The 26,722-nt window shown below is 47.2% G+C and overlaps 1 protein-coding gene and 1 pseudogene across 1 annotated transcript; both read left to right on the top strand.

Moving 5' to 3' along the window:
* Positions 1-3,258: 3,258 nt before the first annotated feature.
* Positions 3,259-25,513, top strand: GFRA3 (GDNF family receptor alpha 3). The gene is made up of 8 exons (XM_517954.8): positions 3,259-3,563; positions 13,324-13,611; positions 18,212-18,304; positions 19,904-20,216; positions 23,733-23,836; positions 23,993-24,127; positions 24,518-24,606; positions 24,836-25,513. Exons 1-8 carry the CDS (start codon positions 3,473-3,475, stop codon positions 24,923-24,925), a joined length of 1,203 nt encoding a protein of 400 aa, XP_517954.2. The 5' UTR covers positions 3,259-3,472; the 3' UTR covers positions 24,926-25,513.
* LOC100614759 (ubiquitin-ribosomal protein eS31 fusion protein-like) lies at positions 10,130-11,072 on the top strand (annotated as a pseudogene).
* Positions 25,514-26,722: the final 1,209 nt, after the last annotated feature.

Below are 26,722 nucleotides of genomic sequence, written 5' to 3'. Positions count from 1 at the left end.
AAACTATATTAAGGGGGAATATTTCCCTTTCTTTATCAGGAGTATAAAGTAGGAGGCATGGGGGATTCTCTCCCTGTTCTGTTCAGGCATAGGTTAAGGAAACACCAATTCCTTTAAACATATGCATCTGGAGTTGTCAATTCTGAGTATCACAGTTATTAAAATATGACACAGTCCCTGCCCTCAAGAAATTGACAAGGTAGAAAAATAAAAAATGGCTCTTTTTGTTTCCATCCCTACAAGCACTCTGGTCTAGTAGTATATTCAGCAAAAGGAGCAAAAAGTGCCACTTCCAGCTCCAAATCAGCAGGTCGGGTGGTGGGGTCTGGCCAAGTTCACACACAGAATAATTAACTCCTGCATGCTACCTGGGATGATATTTATTCGATGCTTGCTATATGCCAGGTATAATGCTACACCTTTTTTTTTCTTTTCTTTTTTTTTTTTTTTGAGTCGGAGTCTCGCTCTACTGCCCAGGCTGGAGTGCAATAGCATGATCTTGGCTCACTGCAACCTCCGCCTCCTGGGTTCAAGCAATTCTTCTGCCCCACTGAGCCTCCCGAGTAGCTGGGAATACAGGCATGTGCCACCATGCCCGGCTAATCTTTGTATTTTTAGTAGAGATGGGGTTTCATCATATTGGCCAGGCTGGTCTTGAACTCCTGACCTCGTGATCCGCCCACCTTGGCCTCCCAAAGTGCTGGGATTACAGGCGTGAGCCACTGCGCCCAGCCTACACCTTCATTTATATACTATACTCATTTAATCCTCACAATGTGAAATAGATACTATTATCCTTAATTTTACAGGTGAAGAAATGGAAGCACAGAAAAATTAAGTGACTTGCCCAAGGTCATCCAGCTAGTGTCGGCATTTGAATCTAGGCAGTCTGTAAAGCTTGTGGTCTTAACTATTTATTATACTGCTAACATCCTGGATTAGGATAGCAGCAGGAATTAAAGCTCAATGGAGAGAGAGAGGACTTGAGAGAAGGTAGAATCCATGTAATCTGACCATAAGAGGAGAAAATTGAGATTACAAGTGAAAGTGGAATAAGATACAGGGTCTTTGGGCATTTGAGTTGCAATCAGTGGATTGTAACACCCTCCCCGAGCAGGATTTGTGTCTTAATCATTTTGCACCTAGCATAAAGCTGGGCTCATAATCATTCTCAAAACACATTATTGAATTGAATGATGGCTGAGTAACATCATCTCTGTAGAAAGGACTGGCTCATTTGTCATTGTCCACAAGGGGCAATGCTGCTTATCTAGCAGGTGTTGGCAGTCACAGAGGACATGGTTGGTGGAGAGGGTGTGCTGGAGGGCTGTCAATATTAGTCTTGGAGTCATATTTATTTGCAGAGCTTCTCCAATCCTCATTAAAGGCCCAATGATATCAGGCTCTCCACCCCTGTACCCAGACAGAAATATGCACCAGGCACTTTATTTTCTCTCATGAAAAGGCTGGCCTGTTACAGGTGGGATTGGTCATTGCTCCCAGCCCATCAGCTTGATACTGCATTCTTGGTCTATTCTGTGGGGACAGCCCTGGAATAGACACTGAGTATCTATCAGAGTAGGCACCCTGAGCAAGCTTCCTTTCCCAAACCCTCTTCCTGCCCATAACATGATTTGGCTTGGGCTGGAGGAGGGGGAGGGCAGAGGAGACACCCCTTGACCACCTCACATCTTTGTTGGTTCATGGGTCTCAGCCCTTTCCTATCATCCCAAACAGCCTGAAATTTTTACATTTTGCTTTATAAATTCCTTTCTTAAGTATTGTCAGTTTCAAAAAAAAAAAAAACCCCAAAAAACGATTGTCTGCCTGTAATAGCAGGTGTGAGAGAAAATGAGGTGCCTGGAGCATATTTCTCTCTGGCAATGGGGTAGAGGGCCTGACATCATGGGGCCTTTAATGGTAGCCCCCCAGCTTCATGTTCCCTACCCTTTCTGGAGAGGAGGGCTTGGGAAAGGCACATGGAGATAGGGTGGAGCTGGGGGAAAACAGGCCTTGTACAAAAGCTGAGTAGCCAGATGTTCACTTTTACAGCTCTTCTGTAAAACTGGCAGGGCAGATATAGATTAAAACGAAGGACAAACTCCATTTAAAGTGCATTACAGCTCAGGAACCAGCACCCCCTGGGCAGGAGAAGGGAGGGAAGGGCACAGAGGCCACATCAGTCTCCTTCCTTATCTAGGGCCACATGTCTCTCTCCTAGCTTTGCCAAGGGTGATTTACAACCCCAGCTGGAATGACTCTCTTTCTGGACTGATTACATCGGCAAATGCCCCCCAGAGGCCACAGCAGGATGGCCATATTCAGAAGCAGCAGCCAATAAATCTCAGAGGTTTATATTGCGATTCTCAGTACTCCCTGCTGGCCCTCTGCCAGGCTGGCTGTGGAAGTAAGGAGGGGGTCAAGTTAGAGGGTTAGGGGATGAAACCCTCCACTTCCTTTCATCACCCTCTTCTCCTCTCTTTCTATGCGCTGCTTAGTTCTCATTCTTCCAAGCCATTCTGCTTCTGGCTTTATCCTGGGATCTTGTGGGAATCAGGCCCAGGCCCAATAAATACCCTTATCCTTATGGGTAGATGTCCTGTGTTCTGGGCACAGATGTGTTTCTACCTAGTTGTTTAATCCTGATAGAGTAGCTTGCTCTCTGAAACTCTCATCATGTGAAAAGGATGGGCTCCTAAATGGTCTCTCCAGGCACCTTCCTCAGTGAGCTTTGGTCCAAGGAAATCTCTGCTATTTAGTGGAGAGTTTAATCTTCCATCTTCCCTCATGACACCATCGGGGCTGAATTTTGGAATCTAATGCCCCAGGTCTGCTCCCCCAGCAAAGCCATTCCACCTGTCTGCGACCCATCTTTGCAGCATCTTGAGCTTAATAACCACCCAATCTTACCCTAGAAGACACTTAGGAGAGGAAAAAACGAGATCATAGATGTGCAAATTCTAAGAAAAATACTAGAAATGCAAGTGCCCTTGTGTTGGCTTGTTCAAGTTTTGTTACAAAATCTCTTTTGTGGTGGTGTCTGTTCTTTGATGTGTGGGTGAGTGGGATCCAGAAAGTGAGAAAGGGTGCTTTTCTTGGAGAAATATTTGGTTCTCCTAGATGGCGAGTTTCCAGCGGCAGCTTCCACAATGTCTTGCTAGTCGAACTTGTCAGACAGCAGGTGGGCCGCCTCGGAAAGAGCAACCTCTTCCGCGCCAAGCCCGGCGGCTCCCGGGGCGCCGGCCCTCCCCCGCCCCCACCCCCGCCGTCCCTCGGACCAGCGCTGGAGGCGCGTGGTGTGGACGCGCGCTTCGGAGTTGGAGGGCGGCGCCCAGGACCCTGGTGGGGAGAGTGTGTGCGTCGCGCTGGAGGGCGGGAGGCGGGGGTGGGAGGTGCCGGTCGAGGGAGCCCCGCTCTCAGAGCTCCAGGGGAGGAGCGAGGGGAGCGCGGAGCCCGGCGCCCACAGCTCGCCATGGTGCGCCCCTTGAACCCGCGACCGCTGCCGCCCGTAGTCCTGATGTTGCTGCTGCTGCTGCCGCCGTCGCCGCTGCCTCTCGCAGCCGGTGAGTGTCGGAGCGCGCACCGGCCGGGGGTACAGTGGGAGGGGGAGGTGAGGTGTAGGCGAGGCCCGGGGCACCTGTCCGGAGAGGGCGCAGCAGCCTTCCGGTGCATCCGAGCCGAACCAGGGGAACTGGAGCAGGAAGCCCAGGGTGCCTGCAAGGGGCTGGGGTCACACCTAACACAGTGTACGAACTGAGATAGACTGAGTGCCAGCAATGGCCTGGCCACCCAAGCATCTTCTCCTCGCCCCATTTTCCCCCCTCTTCCCTCTTTTGAGGTAGGTCTACACAGTCACAGAACAACCCACAGCCAGGTCACTACCAAGACAGCGTCTCTAAGAGGCGGGGAGAATCAGATCAGAAACAGAGTGTCATTTGCTCCACGTGGGCTTTAACTCTTCCATCTGCTTTAAGGACTGAGGAAGAAACTAGGTACAGCTGAAGAAAAAGAAGTTCTTTAAAACTGACTTGTTTCATGACCTTCTACAATAGCAGGCCTTGCAAGCCGTCTAGCACAGTGGCTTGCCCCTTGGATAATAAATAATCCACAATAGATGTTTTGTAGATGTAGTTCAAGGCCTGGTTTTAGAACCAGGCCACTCCCCCAAGGAAGAACAGCCTGGGATCCGAGATCCCTGGAAGGCCCATGGCCTTCGTGAGTGGTATGGGTGTGTGGAATCTTATTATGCGGCTCCTGCCCAGAGACTGAATGGAGGGACTCCTGAGACAGAGAGACCACCACACTGCCCTGAGACCTCAGTCCACAACGCAGTGCTGTAGAAATGCTGCCTTGAGACAGATATGGAAGGAAGGAGGAAAAACCCTGGTCTGTCCACCTGCCAACATCAGTAAGTCAGGGCAGCAAGACATCACCAGTCTGATTTGACTGCCCAGGAAATTTCACTAATCCTAAAGGTTATGGCTGCATGTCAGGATCAGGGGAAAACATTAAACACCTTTCTCATTAAATGGTTTAATGAAGCAGTGTTGGTGACAGATCTATTTTCCACAGTAATACTTGACAGCAATGACATCTGGTTAAGTAGCCTCATTGAAAATCCATAAAACAGTCATCTAGGAGGTACCATGTAGAGCCAAGTGCTCTTCAAGAGCACAGACCAACAGAGGGCTTTGGGGGTGGAAAATATCATTGCTCAGGGCCTGCTAAAGCCAAGCATATAGGAGACCTCTGATTCATAGGGAAGTGGTGTCATGTACTGAAAATCATTCTGAAGTGGATAGGAGGCTGGAGTCCTAGGTTCTAGCCTTGACTCGGTCTTGACTTGCTACATCCCCTGGTGCACATTACTTTTCTTTGTTCATCCAACTATAAAATGGGTACCTGGGTTGTGGGCCTCATTGATGAGAAACAAATGAGAATCTTGTGCCCTGAGGCATAGCCTGATCTGACCCATTCTGTAGCTACTCATTCTCTGATGAGCCAAGAAGCAGAAAACAAAGTTACAAAACCAGGTTGCTAACAAATCAATATGAAATAGACGTGGCAGTGGCTGCATAAATGAGGAGGTGGGGCAAGTAATAGAGAGTGGTATGGACTATAACAAGCTGGAAAAGGCATGACTTGTCAAAAGGGGGCAGTCATTACTCAACTCCACCCATTACATGTGGGCCCAAGTGTTTCCATTTTTCAAGACAAATTGGAAATTAATAGTTTTATTTGAAATCTGATTTTTTTTTTTTTTTGAGACAGGGTATCAATCTGTCACCCAGGCTGGAGTTCAGTGGTGTGATTCCAGTTCACTGCAGCCTCAACCTCCCATACTCAAGTAATCCTTCTGCCTCAGCCTCCCCAGTAGCTGGGACTGTAGTAGTGTGCCACCACACCTGGTTAATTTTTGTATTTTTTGTAGAGACGGGTTTTTGCCATCTCGGATGCCCAGGCTGATCTTGAATCCTGGGCTCAAACAGTCTGCCCACCTTGGCCTCCCAAAGTGCTGCAATTAAAGGTGTGTGCCACCGCACCTGGCCTAAAATCTGATTTTTAAATGTTGGCCACTAATTACAACTTTAAGAAAATACTGGCTGAGTGCAGTGGCTCACGCCTATAATCCCAGCACTTTGGGAGGCTGAGACGGGTAGATCACGAGGTCAGGAGATTGAGACCATCCTGGCTAACACAGTGAATCCCCGTCTCTACTAAAAAATAGAAAAAATTAGCCAGGCATGCTGGTGGGCGCCTGTAGTCCCAACTACCCGGGAGGCTGAGGCAGGAGAATGGCGTGAACCTGGGAGGTGGAGCTTGCAGTGAGCTGAGATCGCGCCACTGCACTCCAGCCTGGGTGACAGAGTGAGACTCCGTCTCAAAAAAGAAAAAAAAAAAAAAGAAAATACTGTGAACGTGCAAAAAAAACCAACCAACCAAACAAACAAAACAACCAAACCACACACACACACACACACACACAAACCAGAAAAGAAAATACTGCCGGGAATGGTGGCTCACGCCTATAATCCCAGCATTTTGGGAGGCCAAGGTGGGTGAATTGCTTGAGCTCAAGAGTTCGAGACCAGCCCGGGCAACATGGTGAAAACCCATCTCTACAAAAGATACAAAATTAGCTGGGCGTGGTAGTGCATGCATGCAGTCCCAGCTACTTGGGAGGCTGAGGTGGGAGAATTCACCTGAGCCTGGGAGGTCGAGACTGTAGGCTGCAGTGAGTGGCGATTGTACCACTGCACTCCAGTCTGGGTGACAGAGATTAAAAGAAAGAAAAGAAAAGGAGAAAGGAGAAAGAAAAAGAAAAAGAAAGGAACAGAACTATGCTGACTAAAAAAGACACATTTGCACACTGAATCAAATTATGACCTTTGCCCTGGATCAAGTCCTGTGTTTCACAATCCAGGAAACACAGGTTCCACCTTGTTGAGATGAAATTTAACGTGGCCCCCAAGTTCTTTGTTGAGATGAATGCCCCTAAATCCATCACTGCTCAAACTTGGTAAAGTGTCAACTAAGAAATTGTTTTCTTTTGAAAATGTTTACAACTCAATAGTACAGTTAAATATTTATGGCCGGGCACAGTGGCTCATGCCTGTAATCCCAGCACTTTGTTGAGGCCGAGGCGGGCAGATCACCTGAGGTCGGGAGTTCGAGACCAGCCTGACCAACATGGAGAAATCCCGTCTCTACTAAAAATACAAAATTAGCCAGGCATGGTGGGGCATACCTGTAATCCCAGCTAGTTGGGAGGCTGAGGCAGGAGAATCGCTTGAACCCGGGAGGCAGAGGTTGCAGTGAGCCGAGATCACGCCACTGCACTCCAGCCTGGGTAACAAGAGCAAAACTCCACCTCAAAAAAAAAAAAAATTATTTTTAGTCCAGTTACAGCAATAGGACTTGAATCTGCCACTTTTCTTTGTGTACTTACCACTTATTCAGTACCTACCGGAAGTAACATCGTAAACTTGTAGAAATTCCTCAATCTTTTTAAATCCATGTTCCCCTTTTGGTAAATATATAAAATCTCATACCTTCCTTAAATACTTTTTGAAATCTCAAAAGCTTTTTTTTTCATCTTGTACATGTAAAATTATCAAATATGCTTTTTGGAAATACATATTTCCTAGAGAAATTCTGATATACTTTTTCTTTTCCATAGGTTATTGGGGTACATACAGGTGGTGTTTGGTTACATAAGTAAGTTCTTTAGTGCTGATTTATGAGATTTTGGTGTACCCGTCACCCGAGAAGTATATACTGCACCCTATTTGTAGTCTTTTATCCCTTCCCCTCCCCCACGCTTCCCCCCAAGTCCCCAAGTCCATTGTATCATTCTTATGCCTTTGTATCCTCATAGCTTAGCTCCCACATATCAGTGAGAATATACGATGTTTGGTTTTCCTGAGTTACTTCACTTAGAATAATAGTCTCCAATCTCATCTAGGTTGCTGCAAATGCTGTTAATTCATTCCTTTTTTTTTTTTTTTTTTTTGAGACAGAGTCTGGCTCTGTCGCCCGGGCTGGAGTGCAGTGGCGTGATCTCGGCTCACTGCAAGCTCCGCCTCCCGGGTTCACGCCATTCTCCTGCCTCAGCCTCCGAGTAGCTGTACAGGTGCCTGCCAGCACGCCTGGCTAACTATTTTTTTTTTTTTTTTGTATTTTTAGTGGAGACGGGGTTTCACTGTTTTAGCCAGGATGGTCTTGATCTCCTGACCTTGTGATCCGACTGTCTCAGCCTCCCAAAGTGCTGGGATTACTGGCGTGAGCCACCATGCCTGGCCAATTCATTCCTTTTTATGGCTGAGTAGTATTCTATTCTATCACAATTTCTGTTCCATTCGTTGATTGATGGGCATTTGGGTTGGTTCCATGATTCTGCAATTGCAAATTGTGCTGCTATAAACATGAGTGTGCAAGTATCTTTTTGGTATAATGACTTCTTTTCCTCTGGGTAGACACTCAGTAGTGGGACTGCTGGATCAAATGGTAGTTCTACTTTTTTTTTTTTTTTTTTTTTTTGAGATGGAGTCTTGCTGTGTCACCACCAGGCTGGAGTGCAATGGCATGATCTCGGCTCACTGCAACCTTCGCCTCCCAGGTTCAAGCGATTCTCCTGCCTCAGCCTCCTGAGTAGCTGGGACTATAGGCACACGCCACCATGCCCAGCTAATTTTTTGTATTTGTAGTGGAGATGGGGTTTCACCATGTTGGCCAGGATGGTCTCAATCTCTTGACTTCATGATCTGCCTACCTCGGCTTCCCAAAGTGCTGGGATTACAGGTTTGAGCCACTGCGTCTGGCTTGTTTTTTTTTTTTTTCAGACAGAGTTTCGCTCTTGTGCCCCAGGCTTCAGTGCAATGGCTTGATCTCAGCTCACTGAAACCTCCGCCTCCTGGGTTCAAGTGATTCTCCAGCCTCAGCCTCTCGAGTAGCTGGGATAACAGGTGCCCGCCTCCGCACCTGGCTAATTTTTGTATTTTTAGTAGAGACGGGCTTTTGCAGTGTTGGCCAGGCTGGTCTCGAACTCCTGACCTCAGGTGATCTGCCCACCTCAGCCTCCCAAAGTGCTGGGATTACGGGGTGAGCCACCACGCCCAGACTACTTTTAGCTCTTTAAGGAATCTCCAGACTGTTTTCCTCAGTGGCTGTACTAGTTTACATTCCCACCAGCAGTGTAGAAGTATTCCCTGATCACCGCATCCATGCCAACATCTACTGTTTTTTGATTTTTTGATTATGGCCATTCTTGAAGTAGTAAGGTGGTATCACATTGTGGTTTTGGTTTGCATTTTACTGATCATGAGTGATGTTGAGCAATTTTTCATATGTTGGCTATTTGTGTATCTTCTTTTGAGAATTGTCTATTCATGTCCTTAGCCCACTTTTTGATGGGATTGTTTGTTTTTTTCTTTTTCTTTTTTTTTTTTGAGATGGAGTCTTGCTCTGTCACCCAGGCTGGAGTGCAGTGGCATGATCTTGGCTCACCGCAAGCTCCGCCTCCCAGGTTCACACCATTCTCCTGCCTCAGCCTCCCGAGTAGCTGGGACTACAGGAGCTCACCACCATCCTGAGTAGCTGGGACTACAGGCGCTCGCCTCCACACCTGGCTAATTTTCTGTATTTTTAATAGAGACGGGGTTTCATCGTGTTAGTCAGGATGGTCTCAATCTCCTGACCTTGTGATCTGCCCACCTCGGCCTCCCAAAGTGCTGCAATTACGGGCATGAGCCACTGCGCCCAGCCAACTGTTTGTTTTTTTCTTGCTGATTTGTTTGAATTTGTTGTAGATTCTGAATATTAGTCCTTTGTCAGATGTATAGATTGTGAAAATTTTCTCCCATTCTGTGGGTTGTCTGTTTACTCTGCTGACTGTTCCTTTTGCTGTGCAAAAGCTCTTTAGTTTAATTAAGTACCAGCTATTTATCTTTTTTTTTTTTTTTTTTGCATTTGCTTTTGGGTTTTGGTCATGAAATCCTTGCGTAAGTCAAGGTCTAGAAGGATTTTTCCAATGTTATCTTCTATAATTTTTATAGTTTCAGTTCTTAGATTTAAGTTCTTCTTTTTTTTTTTTTCTTTTTTTTCAGATGGAGTCTCACCCTGCTGCCCAGGCTGGAGTGCAGTGGCACAGTCTCTGCTCACTGCATACTCTGCCTCCTGGGTTCAAGCGATTCTCCTGCCTCAGCCTCCTGAGTAGCTGGGATTACAGGCGCCCGCCATCACACCCAGCTAATTTTTGTATTTTCAGTAGAGACAGGGTTTCACCATGCTGATCAGGCTAGTCTCGAACTCCTGACCTCAGGTAATCCACCCGCCTTGGCCTCCCAAAGTGCTGAGATTACAGGCGTGGTGGCCAGATTTAAGTTCTTAATCCATCTTGAGTTGATTTTTGTATAAGGTGAGAGATGAGGACCCAGTTTCATTCTCCTACATGTGGGTAGCCAATTATCCCAGCACCGTTTGTTGAAAAGGCTGTTCTTTCCCCACTTTATGTTTTCGTTTGCTTTGTTGCCAAGATCAGTTGGCTGTACTGGGGCGAAACTAATCCCTGATGTTAGAGACAAAGATACTGCCTTTTCGATCCACCATCTGCAGTGGAGCCACCACCAAAATGCAGATTTTCATAACAACCTTTATGGAGAAAGCCATCAGTCTTGAGGTTGAACCCTTGGATACAAGGAAATGTAAAAGCCAACATCCAAGATAAGGAAGGAATTCCTTCTGACGAGTAAAGACTGATCTTTGCTGGCAAGCAACTGGAGGACGGATGTGCTTTGTCTGACTACAACATTCAAAAGGAGTCCACCCTTCTTGTGTTGAGACTTCGTGGTGGCCCTAAGAAAAGGAAGAAGTCTTAAACTACTCCCAAAAAGAATAGGCCAGGCACTGTGGCTCATGCCTGTAATCCCAGCACTTTGGGAGGCCAAGGCAGATGGATCGCATGAGGCCAGGAGTTCAAGACCAGCCTGGCCAACATGGTGAAACTACCTCTCTACTAAAATTACAAAACCCAGCTCGGTGTGGTGGCGCATGCCTGTAATCCCAGCTACTTGGGTGGCTGAGGCAGGTCAATCACTTGAACCCAGGAGGCAGAGATTGCAGAGAGCTGAGGTCATGCCACTGCACTCCAACCTGGGCAACAGAGCAAGACCTGGTCTCAAAAAAAAAAAAAAAAAAAAAAAGCGTAAAAGAAAAAAGGTGAAGCTGGCTGTCCTAAAATACCATAAGGTGGATGAGAATAGCAAAAATAGTCACCTTCGTCAGGAGTACCCTTCAGATGAATGTGGTGCTGAAGTGTTTATGGCCAGCCACTCTGACAGACATTATTTTGGCAAACGTCTGACCTATTGCTTCAACAAACCAGAAGACAAGTAAAAGAAATGAAGACAGGCTGGGCGCAGTGGCTCACACTTGTAATCCTAGCACTTTGGAAGGCCAAGGCGGGTGGATCACTTGAGGTTAGGAGTTCAAGACCAGCCTGGGCAACACGGTGAAACCCTTCCTCTACTAAAAATACAAAAATTAGCTGAGCATTGTGGCGGGTGCCTGTAGTCCCAGCTACTCGGGAGGCTGAGGCAGGAGAATCGCTTGAGCCCAGGAGGCAGAGGTTGCAAGGTTGCAGTGAGCTGAGATTGTATCACTGCACTCCAGCCTGACTCTAACTCAAAAAAAAAAAAAAGAAAAGAAAAGAAAGAAAAAAAAAGAAATGAAGATACTGGTTTACTTGGGAGCACAGTGACTGGAAGAGGGCTTCAGGGTTACTGATAATGTTCTATTCCTTTATCTGGATTCTGGCTACACAAGTGTATTCAATTTGTGAAATTCATTGAGCTATACATTTTTGATTCATGTACTTTTCTGTGTTACACCTCAACAAAAACTTTATTTCCAAGGAAGATGTACAAATGGCTAACAAGCACATAAAAATATGCTCAACATCCTTAGTCATTAGGGAAATGCAAATGAAAGCCTCAATGAGATACCACTTCATGCTCACAAGGATGGTTATAATTTTTTTTAATGGAAAATAACAAGAGTTGGCAGTATGTATAGAAACTAGACTCCTCGTACATTGCTGATGGGAATGTAAAATGGTACAGCTGCTGTGAAAAACAATTTGGCGGTTCCTCAAAAAGTTAAACATAGAATTACCGTATGACCCAGCAATTCCATCCCTAGGTATGTATCCCAAAGAACAAAAAACAGGTGTTCAAACAAATACTTGTACATGAAATGTTCATCAAAGCGCTATTCACAATAACCAAAAGGTGGAAGCAACCCAAGTGTCCATTAACTGAAGAATGGATAAACAAAATGTAGCATATCGATATAATGAAATATTAGTCATCCATAAAGAACAATGAGGTACTGGCTGGGTGTGGTGGCTCATGCCTGTAATCCCAGCACTTCGGGAGGCCAAGGCAGGCAGATCATCTGAGGTCAGAAGTTCAAGACTAGTCTGGCCAACGTGATGAAAACCCATCTCTACTAAAAATACAAAAATTAGCCAGGTGTGGTGACATGTGCCTGTAGTCCCAACTACTCAGGAGGCTGAGGTAGGAGGATAGCTTGAACCCAGGAGGTCAAGGCTGCAGTGAGCTGTGATCGTGCCACTGCACTCCAGCCTGGGAGATAGAACAAGACCCTATCTAAAAAAGAAAAAGGAGAAGGAGAAGGAGAAGAGAAGGAGAAGGAAGAAAGAAGAGGGAAGAAGGAGAAGAGTTGATGGTAGCTTGATCTAAGGAGGTAGTGACACACATGGAGAAAAGTGGGCAGATTCCAGATGTGTTATGGAGTTGACAGGACTTGCTGAATTGAACACAGGCTGTGAAAGAAAGAGATGAATTAAGGCGCGGTGGCTCACGCCTGTAATCCCAGCACTTTGGGAGGCTAAGGTGGGCGGATTACCCGAGGTCAGGAGTTTGAGACCAGCCTGACCAACATGGAGAAACCCCGTCTCTACTAAAAATATATAATTAGCTGGGCGTGTGATGGCGCATGCCTGTAATCCCAGCTACACGGGAGGCTGAGGCAGGAGAATCGCTTGAACCCGGGAGGCGGAGGTTGCGTTGAGCCAAGATCACGCCATTGCACTCCAACCTGGGCAACAAGAGCGAAACTCTGTCTCAAAAAAAAAAAAAAAAAAAGTTCTCCTAGATTTTTATCTTTGAACAGCTAGTGAGATGATGATGTTCTATTACCCCATGTTGAGCACCCTAAATCCTAGGATGCAGGGGCTTCCTTCCGGGCTGTGGAGGAATCTTCGTATTTCTGAGTAAGAGACAGGGTCAGATTACCCTTTCTTTCCTTCTGGAATTAGCTCTCTACCCCAACCCCAGCCAGTTTCCACCTTCAGGTATTTTAAAATGATTTTTAATGGGAGACTCAAAGTTATTGCTGACTCCCATTTAGCACTCCCTTGTCCATTCTCAACTCTCTCGTTCTGATACTAGCCCTGCCCATGGCATGGCTCTGCCTGGGGCCCCCTTCCTCTGTGCCTGTCAGGGTCATCAGGCTCGCCTTCAAACAACTATTCCCTTCACCTCCCTGAAGGCTGAGCAGCCTCTCTGCAAACCCCTATTTCTTGTTGGGCCTGGTCTGTTCTGTCCCGACTGTGGCAGCTGCAGACTATCCAGTCCTGCTGGGCTTCTCTCTCTCTCCACACTTATTCTTAAAGGCCTTTTGTGCTACCCTAAGACTTTCACAAAGTTTCATCAGGAATATCCCTCTCCCAACCTCATGACTTGGTATTCCCAGACAGCTATTCTAATCTTACGTAGCCTCACCTGGTATCTCCTTTTACAGGAGACCCCCTTCCCACAGAAAGCCGACTCATGAACAGCTGTCTCCAGGCCAGGAGGAAGTGCCAGGCTGATCCCACCTGCAGTGCTGCCTACCACCACCTGGATTCCTGCACCTCTAGCATAAGCACCCCACTGCCCTCAGAGGAGCCTTCGGTCCCTGCTGACTGCCTGGAGGCAGCACAGCAACTCAGGAACAGCTCTCTGATAGGCTGCATGTGCCACCGGCGCATGAAGAACCAGGTTGCCTGCTTGGACATCTATTGGACCGTTCACCGTGCCCGCAGCCTTGGTGAGGCTCCCATTATAGAGTGGACTAAGCTGGGGAAGATGGCTCTTGGGGGTTGTTTTTTAATCCTGCAGGATATGGGCCACATGGTAGAATCTGAGGAGGAGGATAATGAAGCTCTGCATTTGACATCAGGAAAGGTGGGGGGATAGTGCTGGGATCTCCTTGGGGCCCCATAACACTGCCCTCTCTTCTCCCTACTTCCCCCTTTCTTACCTGGCAACATGTCAGTTCCCACTTAGCAGAGCTGTGAAACAGGCTGAGGCCCAACCTGGGGAGTTCCTGGAACAGCGGGTATGGACAGGAGATGGGAGAAAAAAGTCTTAACCCATAAATAGGCTCCAAATACCAAGTTCAGAGAGATGGGGAGGTAACATCTTGGTCCAGCCTTTAACAGAAAGAATACTCATTAACCAGCCAGGAGATGTGAGAGAGAGAAGGCACAGAAAGAGCCAAAGAGGAGCTGCCTGTCACTCTTTCCATAGGCCCCTTATTAGTCAGCTTTTACCGGACTATGTTGCTGTAACAAAACAGTGACTTGCAAAACAAAGGTTTAATTCTTGCTCATGTTCTGTATTGGCTCTTTCATGGGCCTTCTTCATTCTGGGATCCAGGCTCAAGGTGCAGCCTCTGTCTGGGATGTTCCCTTCTCGTGGCAGAAGGAAATGAGCATTGGCAGAACCACATGATGATTTTTAAAGTTTCTGCTCAGATCTTATATACACTACGTCTGCTTACATTTCATTGAGAGAGCAAGTCACATGGCCAAGCCTGACATCACTGGATTGAGAATTATAATTCTTCCACAGGGAGATACCAAAAATCACATGGCAATAAGTGAGGATATACAATCTTACAGGGAAGGCAAAGAATGATTGGAAACAATAATACAATCTACCATTGTCAAAGTATTCATTTCTCTCCCTTCTGCAAGTAAAATACACCCACCTATTTTCCATGGAAGATGCCCTAAAAGCTCTGTTCAAACCTGACATCAAGCCGGGTGTGGTGGCTCACACCTGTAATCCTAGCACTTTGGGAGGCCAAGGCAGGTGGATCACTTGAGTTCAGGAGTTCAAGACCAGCCTGGCCAACATGGTGAAACCTCATCTCTACTAAAAATACAAAAAATTAGCTGGGCATGGTGGTGGGCGCCTGTAATCCCAGGCTACTTGGGAAGCTGAGGCAGGAGAATCACTTGAACCCGGGAAGCAGAGGTTGCAGTGAGTCGAGATTGCACCACTGCACTCTAGCCTGGGTGACAGAGCGAGACTCTGTCTCGAAAAAAACAAGCAAAAAGCAAACAAACAAACAAACATGACATCAGGCTTCAAGTCTAGGATCTCATGATAGTTTCCAAATTGGGTCTGGATGTGGCTCCTCTTAATCTAAAAACTTATGAACTAAAAAGACAAGTCATCTGCTTCCTATACGTACTCAGCATATAATAACGGAACAGGATCAGGATAACCACAACAAACATTCTCAGAAAGGGGAGGAACGGGCATCTAAGTGTGGTGGCTCACACCTGTAACTTCAGCAACTTGGGAGGCCAAGGCGGGAGTATCCCTAAAGCCCAGGAGTTCAAGACCAGCCTGGACAACATAGCGAGCTCCCATCACTACAAAAAAATAAATAAATTAGCTGAGTGTGGTGGTGCACACCTGTGGTCCCAGCTACTCGGGAGGCTGAGGTGGGAGGATCACTTGAGTCCAGGAGGTTGAGGCTGCAGTGAGCCATGATCACACCACTGCACTCCAGCCTGGGTGACAGAGCAAGACCCTGTCTCAAATAAATAAATGAATGAATGAATGGGAGACACACAGCAGACATTGATTCATAGCAATTCTGAAATCCTGCTAGACAAATGTTGTAAGGGTCCTCTTCCCTGGGAATAGGGATTGTTCTTTAATAAGGCCCTGTTTTTACTCCACGGGAGTAGTTGCCCTATCCATTGTTTTCCAGAGCTCTTGGCCCAGCCCTCTGGAAAGGTCCTTCCTCTTTCAGTTTTCTCTTTGGCCACATTTGAAAAGGGTATTAGGGACTACATTCTCCCTGAGGACTGAGCCGCATTCTCAGCCTGCTTCCTGCCTGAGAAATGTTGGGGCATTTTAAGTCTCAAATAGTCACGGTCTCTTTTAATCTACACTGGTAGCTCTTTGTAGTACAACTCTCTGAAAACATAATTGCTGCTTATATCTTTGATTTCTATCATCTCATGTGCCTGTGGCCTTTCCCACAATTCAAGACATGCCTCTTTTTCTACACCTAATTAGAAGCACCTAGCCCTTATCAGGCTTCTGTGGAAGAGCCACTACTTTAGTCTTTTTTCCCTGAGTACATTTGTCCAACTGGCAGGACTTATTGGGTACTATCTTAATCGACTGAGAGATATCCACAAACAGTGTGATAGCCACATACCTCATTTGGTCTTTTCCCCAAGGCTGAGTTGTAATCAACCTTATCACTCAAAGCATTTTTTTTTATGTTTTATCTTTTACCTTATGAATACGAGAAACAGTGGCATTTCTTCTTCTTCTTCTTTTTTTTTTTTTTGAGACAGAGTCTTCCTCTGTTGCCCTGGCTGGAGTGCAGTGGCGTGATCTTGGCCTACTGCAACCTCTGCCTCCCGGGTTCAAGCGATTCTCCTGCCTCAGCCTCCTGAGTAGCTGGGATTACAGGCCCCTGCCACCATGCCTGGCTAATTTTTGTATTTTTAGTAGAGAGGGGGTTTCACCATGTTGGTCAGGCTGGTCTTGAACTCCTGACCTCGTGATCTGCCTGCCTCGGCCTCCCAAAATGCTGGGATTACAGGCATGAGCCACTGCGCCCAGCACAGTTGCATTTCTTAATCCTGCAAGTCCTGAAATTTCTAGATTATCTTTTCCTCCACATTTGGGAACTGGCCAATTCTTTTCTGAGCTTATATCTTGTAGTACCTTGCCAAATGCAGCCAATAGCAATCAAGACATACTAGTAAACTTCTGCTTCTCAGCTTCCCCTAACAGTGCAAACTCATTCAGCGTATAATCTTCCCAGTTATCACACACAACAATTTTACCAGATGCTTTGCCACTGCATAATGAAGACTGCCATCTTTCCAGCCCCCAGTAACAGCTTCCTTACCACCCATTGCCCAGTACCAAAGCCAATGACACACATTATATTATTTTATTACTGTAGCACTCCACTTCTAGGTACCAATTGCATTTTATTTTTGCTGTTTTTTTTAGTTGGAGTCTCACTTGTCACCCAGGCTGGAGTGCAGTGGCACAGTCATAGCTCACTGCAGCCTCAACCTCCTGGGCTCAGGTGATCCTCCCACCTCAGCCTCCCGAGTAGCTGGGACTATATGTGTGTGCCACCGGACCCAGCTAAATTTTTTGTAGAGATGAAGTCCTGCTGTGTTCTCCAGGCTGGTCTCAAGTTCCTAGGTTCAAGGAATATTCCTGCCTCAGCCTCCCAGTTGCATTTTTTTTTTTTTTTTAGATGGAGACTCACTGTCGCCCAGGCTGGAGTGCAGTGGCATGATCTTGGCTCACTGCAGCCTCCGCCTCCCGGGTTCAAGTGATTCTCCCACCTCAGCCTCCCAGGTAACTGGGATTACAGGCATGCGCCACCATGCCCAACTAATTTTTGTATTTTTAGTAGAGATGGGGTTTCACCATGTTGGCCAGGCTGGTCTCGAACTCCTGACCTCAGGTGATCTACCCGCCTAGGCCTCCCAAAGTGCTAGGATTACAGGTGTGAGCCACCGTGCCCGGCACCCCATTGCATTTTTAGTAAGAATTTGCTAGGTTATGCTATTGCAACAACCAATTCCCAAATCTCTGGCTTTCAACAACAAAAATGTATTTCTTGCTCATGTTACACATCTGCTGGAGGCTTCTATGAGTTGGCCTTGTCTCTGTTCTACTTGTCTTCTTCACTGGAAGATCCAGGCTGGTAGAGGAGAAAGAGTAGCAGCAGAACCATGTGAAGATTCTTAAAGCTTCTGCTCAGATGTGATTTACATCACTTCAGCTCACAATCCACAGACCAGAGCAAGTCACATGGCCAAGCCTGCCATCAGTGGGGTGAGGAAGTGTACGCCTCTCACAGGGGGTGTGAAAGTTACATGGCAACAGGTGGGGAAGTATAATCCTCCCAAGGGGTGGGGAACAAATAATTGGAAACAATAATACAGTTTACCACACTCCTTGTTCCCTGTTTTCTACTCCTCATCCTAATCACTTCTCTTTCCGAACTTCCTCAGAGGCTTCTCCCTGAATCCTCTTGCCTCCCTATACTGTGTGCTGAGCACCATCGCGTAAGTGCGATGGTGCTCAGCATATTTATTTATCTCACTTATAGCATGGTGCTCAGCACACAGTGTGCTTAACAAATGGTAGCTCTTATTATTCTTATAGCTTATTGGTGGAGCCCAGCCTATACCTTACGGCCCTGCATTTTTCTCATCTTTGCACAGCTTGCAGCTGGTTAGGTAGAGGCTGTGCTTTTCCTTTTCTCCACAGGGCTTTGAGGTCTGAGCCAGCAGCTTCAGCCCCTCCAGCCTACCCCACCCTGGTCCTCAGCATTCTGGTGCTCCCCACCTTGTCTCTAGGTAACTATGAGCTGGATGTCTCCCCCTATGAAGACACAGTGACCAGCAAACCCTGGAAAATGAATCTCAGCAAACTGAACATGCTCAAACCAGGTGTGGAGGGCAACTAGGCTCGGGAACCAGAGGCTAGGGCTGGACCCTGGAGGAAGGGTGGCTGGGGAGGGGCAGAAGTTGGGGGGCTTATAAGGGGAATGTTTCTAGCCTACCAGGTGACTAAGGAAGACTGTGTCAGGCTGGAAGTGTGAGCTCTGGGGCATGATCTGGTCTCACAGGGGTCTCCAAAGGACAGCAGTTATTAGGGAGGCATTTGAAGAGAGCCCATTAGGGCTCCCTGTTTCCACAAGGCGAGCCCTTGCAAAGGGCGTGGTGGGAGTGGCAGCAGCCCCAGGAAAAATTGTGCTGAAATGCAGTATTTACTTGCATTCAAGGCAGCTGGGAAAGTAGCCTTTTTGTCCCTGAAGACTAGGAAATTGCTTGTTTTCAACCATTCTAATGGGATGGGCGAGGTATTGGGCAGGAAAAGAGAGTGTGACTCTGCACGGGGTGACTCAGGGTGGGGAGCCATCAGTCTGGCAAGGACTGTGTTGCATGTTTTTCAGGAAAGTGAGGCTATGAGTTAATTGAGGAAAAACATACACACATGCACTCTCTTTTTAAGAAAGATGTGAGCTTTATCATTAGAATTAGAATTTTGAGAAAAAGACATAGAGTTTCATGCATGAAAAACTCTAAGTGACAAGATCAGCAAATAACCTGTTGCAATTACTTGATTGCTGTGGCTGCTGGAATATTCTGTTAATAGAAATATCACCATAATTTCCCAAGATTCAGAGTATGGGGAACAGAGTATACATGAATCAATTAATGAAAGATGGGCAGGTGACATTAAAATGGAACAGGATAGGTGCAGACGAAGCCAAAACCAAACCAGAAACCTAAAATAGAATTTGGATGCATCTGTTTTGGACAGTTCTGAAAGTGCTTTAGAATGTTGCAGGTACTCTAGGTTATCATTTCTACCATCAGATCTCACAGCATAGCACTGAGGAAAGAGGTATGGTTATTTAAGCTTTCTGGCTGCTTGAATTCTAGATAAATGGGTGTTCGATGCATATAGATGATGATAGTGATTATTCTTATTATTTTACGTAGTCAAGATGAGGAGTTGTGCCGGGCGCGGCGGTTCATGCCTGTAATCCCAGCACTTTGGGAGGCCGAGATGGGCGGATTACCTGAGGTTGGGAGTTCAAGACCAGCCTGGCTAACATGATGAAACCCCATTTCTACTAAAAATACAAAAAATTAGCCGGGCGTCGTGGTGCATGCCTGTAATCCCAGCTACTCGGGAGGCTGAGGCAGGAGAATTGCTTGAACCCAGGAGGCGGAGGTTGCAGTGAGCCGAGATCACGCCATTGCACTTCGGCTTGGGCAACAAGAGCAAAACTCCGTCTCAAAAAAAAAAAAAAAAAAAAAAAAGAGGAGTAGGATGGGGAAGGCTTCAGAACAGCAGGTAGAGTTTGTGGGGAGAGGGGAAGCCCTGGATTAGGAGTGGGTTTATTCATGACAGGCCTTCTTTTCCTCCTATATCCACTACCTTCTTGTCAAATCAGGGGTTTTCCGGGGTTCCTGTGGAACCTGGGGTGCAGGCGTGCAGAGGGCCCAGCCGACTGACTCCGTGCCCTTTCCCCCCAGACTCAGACCTCTGCTTCAAGTTTGCCATGCTGTGTACTCTCAATGACAAGTGTGACCGGCTGCGCAAGGCCTACGGGGAGGCGTGCTCTGGGCCCCACTGCCAGCGCCACGTCTGCCTCAGGCAGCTGCTCACTTTCTTTGAGAAGGCCGCCGAGCCCCACGCACAGGGCCTGCTACTGTGCCCATGCGCCCCCAACGACCGGGGCTGCGGGGAGCGCCGGCGCAACACCATCGCCCCCAACTGCGCGCTGCCGCCTGTGGCCCCCAACTGCCTGGAGCTGCGGCGCCTCTGCTTCTCCGACCCGCTTTGCAGGTGTGTAGTTTGGGAGGACAGGGTGGGCAGGGATGAGGCACACGCCACTCCTTCCTGGCCACGTTCCTGTGCTGAGCAGGGTCTGACCCTCCCAGGGAACCGTGGACCCACTGGCTGCTTCACGAAGTAGCTGCCTTGGATATTTTGTGAAAGTCTTTTCTCAAAAAGAATATATGTCTCTTTTTTCTTTGCTGTAAAACCTCAGGAAATATAAAAATGTATTTTAAAAAATCATTCAAAATTCTATCACCTGAAGATAATCTATCATACTTTGGGAAGCATTTCCTTCCAGTCATTTTCTATCCAGATAACAAAAGTAGACATTCTGAGAATATATTTGTGTCTTACTTTTTTTCTCTTACGGCACATATCTCATGAGCATTTTTCTGTGGAGGTGGTGTGGAGTAGTGGTAAGACAGGATCTGAAGTCAGACGGGTTTGAATTTAAATCCTGGGTCTCTGCGATCTTGAGCACAGCACTTAACCTAAAAATTCCATCACTAAACCTAAGGTTCCGTTTAGTCCCCTGTAAAAACTGGGATAATAATGCAGACCTCATGGGATTCTGGTGAGAGTTAAATTACATAATTTATGTAGAGTGGTGTAGAGTACCAGTGAAGAGTAAGTGCTCAATAAATGGTAGTGCTTATTTTTTTACTTACTGTCCTTTAAGAACTTTTTTTCTTTTTCTTTCTTTCTTTCTTTCTTTCTTTCTTTCTTTTTTTTTTTTTTTTTGAGACAGAGTCCCCTTCTGTCACCCAGGCTGGAGTGCAGTGACATGATCTTGGCTCACTGCAACCACTGTCTGCCAGGTTCAAGCGATTCTTCTGCCTCAGTCTCTCGAGTAGCTAGGACTACAGGCTTGTGCCACCATGCCCAGCTAATTTCTTTATTTTTAGTAGAGATGGGGTTTCACTATGTTGGCCAGGCTGGTCTCGAACTCCTGACCCTGTGATCCACCTGCTTTGGCCTCCCAAAGTGCTAGGATTACAGGTGTGAGCCACCACACCCAGCCAAGAACTTGATTTTTAAATGCCTGCATTATATTCCATGTATGGATGCCCTACACTTTATTTAACCATTCCTCTATTGCTAGATATTTAGGTTTTTGTTTTGGTTTTTGTTTGTTTGTTTGTTTTTGTTTTTTTTTGAGATGGAGTCTCTCTCTGTCATCCAGGCTGGAGTGCAGTGGTGCAATCTCGGCTCACTGCAACCTCTGCCTCCCAGGTTCAAGCGATTCCCCTGCCTCAGCGTCCCAAGTAGCTGGGACTACAGGCATGTGCCACCAGGCCCGGCTAAATTTTTGTATTTTTAGTAGAGACGGGGTTTCACCGTGTTAGCCAGGATGATCTCCATCTCCTAACCTCGTGATCCGCCCGCCTCAGCCTCCCAAAGTGCTAGGATAACAGGCATGAGCCACCGTGCCCAGCGATTTTTTTTTTTTTAAGACGGAGTCTTGTTTTGTCACCCAGGCTGGAGTGCAGTGGTGCGATCTCGGCTCACTGCAGCCTCCGCCTCCTGGTTTCAAGGGATACTCCCCCCTCAGCCTCCCAAGTAGCTGGGATTACAGGCGCCTGCCACCACGCCCAGCTAATTTTTTTTGTATTTTCAGTAGAGACGGGGTTTCACTGTGTTGGCCAGGCTAGTCTCGAACTCCTGGCCTCAGTTGATCTGCCCACCTTGGCCTCCTAAAGTACTGGTATTACAGGTGTGAGCCACCGTGCCCAGCCAGATTGGTTTTTTTCTTCTTCTTCTTCTTCTTTTTTTTTTGAGACAGAGTCTTGCTCTGTCACCCAGGCTGGAGGGCAGTGTTGTGATCTCGGCTTACTGCAACCTCTATCTCCTGGGTTCAAGCGATTCTCCTGCCTCAGCCTCCTGAGTATGTTGGGACTATAAGTGCACACCACAGTGCCCAGCTAATTTTTGTATTTTTAGTAGAGATGGGGTTTTGCCATGTTGGCCAGGCCAGTGTTGAACTCCTGAGCTCAAGTGATCAGCCCACTTCAGCCTCCCAAAGTGCTGGGATTATAGGCATGAACCACCATGCTTGCCCAACTCTTACTCTTTAATCTTTGTGCACTAATGTAGTTATTACTTAGGATGTGCTGCTACTAGTACCATTGCCAGATCAAAGGACATGGGAGATTGGTAAGGTATTTGATAGATTTGATAAATATTCTCTTCAGGAAATTTGAAATTCTGATCTGGCTTTCCTGTGTCTTCTCAGGACAAAACACTTACAAAATTGAAGCTATCATTCATTCAAGTGACATTTGTTGACAATAACCTTGGTTTGCAACTTGGTTCTCCTACTTAGTTCTTTGTAACCTTCGGCAAGTTACTTAACCTCTGAGACTACCACTTTCCTCATCTGTAAACTATCTTATAGTCAGGGCTCTTAATAATCATAATACTAACATTTACTGAATAACTAAATACTTACTAGGGCTAGATACTGTTTTAAGTACTTAACATATATTAACTCATCTAAACCTCACAAGAACCCCAATAAGGTAAATCGATCCTTCTTTCCTTCCTTCCTTCCCTCCCTCCTTCCTTCCTTCTTTCCGTCCTCTCTCTTTCTCTTCTTCTCTCCTTCCTTGTTTCCTTTCTTCCTTCCTCTCTTTTTCTCCTTCCTTCCTTCCTTTCTCTCTCTCTCCTTCCTTCCTTCTCTTCTCTTCTCTCTTTTCTCCTTCTCTTCTCCCTGTCTCTCTTTCTCTTTCTTTTTTTTTCTTTCTTTCGTTCTGAGACAGGGTCTTGCTGTGTTGCTCAGGGTAGTCTCCAACCCCTGAGCTCAACTGATTCTCCCACCTCAGCCTCCCAAGTAGCTGGGATTACAGGCGTGAGCCGCTATGCCTGGCTTATGCATTCTCTTACTTCATCCTCACAAAAATCCACGAGGTAGTGCTGCTGTCATCTCTATTTTATAATTGAGGAAACTGAGGTTAAAGAAGCTATCTGAGATCTCATAAGTAGGGATCGTGGAGCCCAAACTCAGAGTGAAATGCTATGGGTTCCAAGGAATGGTACATTTAACTGTTACAGGGGCACACTTCACAGAGGAAAGGCTCTGGGCCAGGCTCTGAAGGCAGAGGAGGATTTGGCACGACAATGGGCATGCCAAACTAAGGGGGAATGAGGGAGAAGGCTGCAGGCTGGACCCTCAAGAGTGACTTGAAATTTTTCTGGCCGAGTGCAGTGGCTCATACCTGTAATCCCAGCACTTTGAGAGGCCAAGGCAGGTGGATCACCTGAGGTCAGGAGTTTGAGACCAGCCTGGCCGACATGGTGAAACCCCATCTCTACTAAAAATACAGAATTAGCCAGGTGTGGTGGCACGTGACTGTAGTCCCAGCTACTCGGGAGGCTGAGGCAGGAGAATTGTTTGAACCTGGGAGGCAGAGGTTGCAGTGAGCCAAGATTGAGCTACTGCACTCCGGCCTGGGCAAGAGAGAGTGAGACATCATCTCAAAAAAAAAAAAAAAAAAAGAAAGACAGAAATTTCCCTTCTTCCAGATCACGCCTGGTGGATTTCCAGACCCACTGCCATCCCATGGACATCCTAGGAACTTGTGCAACAGAGCAGTCCAGATGTCTACGAGCATACCTGGGGCTGATTGGTGAGGCTGGGGGCATGTGTAGGGAACCCTATGTTGGTTAGGCCTGAGGGTAAGAATGCTCCGGAGATAAAGGATGTGATCCTGACATGGGTGGAAGAAGGTGGGAGCTAAAGTTAGGGTTAGCCTAGGCCTTGACTACCCTTTCCCTCTTCACAGGGACTGCTATGACCCCCAACTTTGTCAGCAATGTCAACACCAGTGTTGCCTTAAGCTGCACCTGCCGAGGCAGTGGCAACCTGCAGGAGGAGTGTGAACAGCTGGAAGGGTTCTTCTCCCACAACCCCTGCCTCAGTGAGTGTGCTGTACTTGCTCCCAGCCCCTGGGGCTGAGTCAGCTGGACTCAAGGGAAGGAAAAGGGTCAACTCTGTGGCCCAGGCTGGTTCCATCCATCTCCACCAAACAGAGCAGTTCCTAGCATAGGCTTTCATTGCCATAGCCCAGGCCTTTCTTCTGTCTCCCACTCCCTGAGAAACCTCCCATGCTGCCTGTTCAACCTGTCTGGAACCCAGGGACATCTCCAGCTCAAGAAACAAGCAGAATGAGAGAGTATCCCACTTCCACCTCCCACCCACTTGCTCCCCTATAGCCCAGAGTCCCTGTGGCATTCCCTTTCCTTCCTTGGGAGCCTGAGAAATCTCCTGCCCCCATACCCTTCCAATGAGCCTTCTCTCCTCTCTTCAGCGGACGCCATTGCAGCTAAGATGCGTTTTCACAGCCAACTCTTCTCCCAGGACTGGCCACACCCTACCTTTGCTGTGATGGCACACCAGGTAGGGCCTCCTCTGTTACACCCCTCAGACCTTTACTGGGCCGGCTGGGGAAAACCCAAACTAGGCAGACAAAGGGATAGAGGCGAGGGGCTGACCTCCTCATTGCCATGAATACTAGAGACCTCTAATGGATACCTCAGGGGAAGGGGAATACCTCTTGACTGAGGCTGAGGTAGTGAAAGGGCTGAAGAAAATCCCCTGAGCTAACTCCATTCCATTTCTTCCACAGAATGAAAACCCTGCTGTGAGGCCACAGCCCTGGGTGCCCTCTCTTTTCTCCTGCACGCTTCCCTTGATTCTGCTCCTGAGCCTATGGTAGCTGGACTTCCCCAGGGCCCTCTTCCCCTCCACCACACCCAGCTGGACTTGCAGCCCACAAGGGGTGAGGAAAGGACAGCAGCAGGAAGGAGGTGCAGTGCGCAGATGAGGGCACAGGAGAAGCTAAGGGTTATGACCTCCAGATCCTTACTGGTCCAGTCCTCATTCCCTCCACCCCATCTCCACTTCTGATTCATGCTGCCCCTCCTTGGTGACCACAATTTAGCCATGTCGTCTGGTGGTGACCAGCTCCACCAAGCCCCTTTCTGAGCCCTTCCTCTTGACTACCAGGATCACCAGAATCTAATAAGTTAGCCATTCTCTATTGCATTCCAGATTAGGGTAAGGGTAGGCAGGACTGGGTGTTCTGAGGCAGCCTAGAAAGTCATTCTCCTTTGTGAAGAAGGCTCCTGCCCCCTCGTCTCCTCCTCTGAGTGGAGGATGGAAAACTACTGCCTGCACTGCCCTGTCCCCGGATCCTGCCGAACATCTGGGCATCAGGAGCTGGAGCCTGTGGGCCTTGCTTTATTCCTATTATTGTCCTAAAGTCCCTCTGGGCTCTTGGATCATGATTAAACCTTTGACTTAAGACTTTGCTCTTTTTCCATTTTCTCAAATTTTGAGTATCTGTAGAACTAGGGTGTTATAGATGAAAGAACACAAGCCAGGTGATGAGATACAGCAACCCTACCACCATGTGCTATATGACTTCAGGTATGTCTCCTAGCCTCTCTGTGTTCTTGACTTGGAGTTGGAAGAAAAAATAGCTTATGTGAGGCTGTGGACCCGGGATCTGTCCCAGCTCCAGCCATTTCTCGGATACTGCCTGGGATCTGCCACAGCAGCTGAGATGGGGATCCTTAGTCAACCACACCATTTATTGAACACCTGCTTGGGTTATTGGCCTGCTCCAGATCATAATGGCATAATGGGAGCCAGAGGAAAAGAGAGAGTGGTTCTTTTTTTTTTTTTTTTTTTTGACTCGGAGTCTCTATCTGTCGCCCAGTCTGGAGTGCAATGGCACAATCTGCAACCTCCGCCTCCCAGGTTCAAGCGATTCTGCTGCCCCAGCCTCCCAAGCAGCTGGGACTACAGGCATGTGTCACCATGCCCAGCAAATTTTTGTATTTTTATTAGAGAAGGGTTTCACCATATTGGCCAGGCTGGTCTTGAACTCCTGACTTCAGGTGATCTGCCCACCTCAGCCTGCCAAAGTGCTGGGATTACAGGTGTGAGCCACCATGCCTGGCCCAGAGATTGTTCTTGATCTCAGGGAATTTGTAATCCTATTGGGATAAGGACACACCCACCCATGCAAAGTATAATAGTTGGAAGAATGTATTTATAGAGCTCTGGACATCTGTCTATTAATTGATTCACTCACTCTTTCAATAAGCATCTGATGAATGCTGACTCTGCACGACACTGTTTTGTGTGCAAGAGATTCTGGCATAAAAGGACTCAGATCCTATGTTCAAACTTTTTACACACCAGAGCAGGGAAGCAGACAACAGTCCATAAGAGCAGTGCAGTATGACGAGGGATATATAATAATTACAATAATCCTTTTTTTTTTTTTTTTTTTTTTGAGACAGAGTCTTGCTCTGTCACCCAGGCTGGAGTGCAGTGGCAAGATCTTGGCTCACTGCAACCTCTGTCTCCCAGGTTCAAGAGATTCTCCTGCCTCAGCCTCCCAAGCAACTGGGATTACAGGCTCACACCACCATGCCAGGCTAATTTTTTGTATTTTTAGTAGAGACGCAGTTTCATCATGTTGGCCAGGCTGGTTTGAACTCCT

Source organism: Pan troglodytes, chromosome 4 (assembly GCF_028858775.2).
Source record: "Pan troglodytes isolate AG18354 chromosome 4, NHGRI_mPanTro3-v2.0_pri, whole genome shotgun sequence".
Classification (NCBI taxonomy): domain Eukaryota; kingdom Metazoa; phylum Chordata; class Mammalia; order Primates; family Hominidae; genus Pan; species Pan troglodytes.
Note: the sequence above shows the minus strand (reverse complement) of the source record. Positions and strands in the feature narration are given on the sequence as shown.

Excerpts from the sequence above, each read along its gene's own strand:
- GFRA3 (XM_517954.8), top strand. The coding sequence starts at position 3,473 with ATGGTGCGCCCCTTGAACCCGCGACCGCTGCCGCCCGTAGTCCTGATG. Across the intron at positions 3,564-13,323 it reads GCCGCTGCCTCTCGCAGCCG|GAGACCCCCTTCCCACAGAA; the intron begins GTGAGTGTCGGA and ends CTCCTTTTACAG. Across the intron at positions 24,128-24,517 it reads CTCCCACAACCCCTGCCTCA|CGGACGCCATTGCAGCTAAG; the intron begins GTGAGTGTGCTG and ends TCCTCTCTTCAG.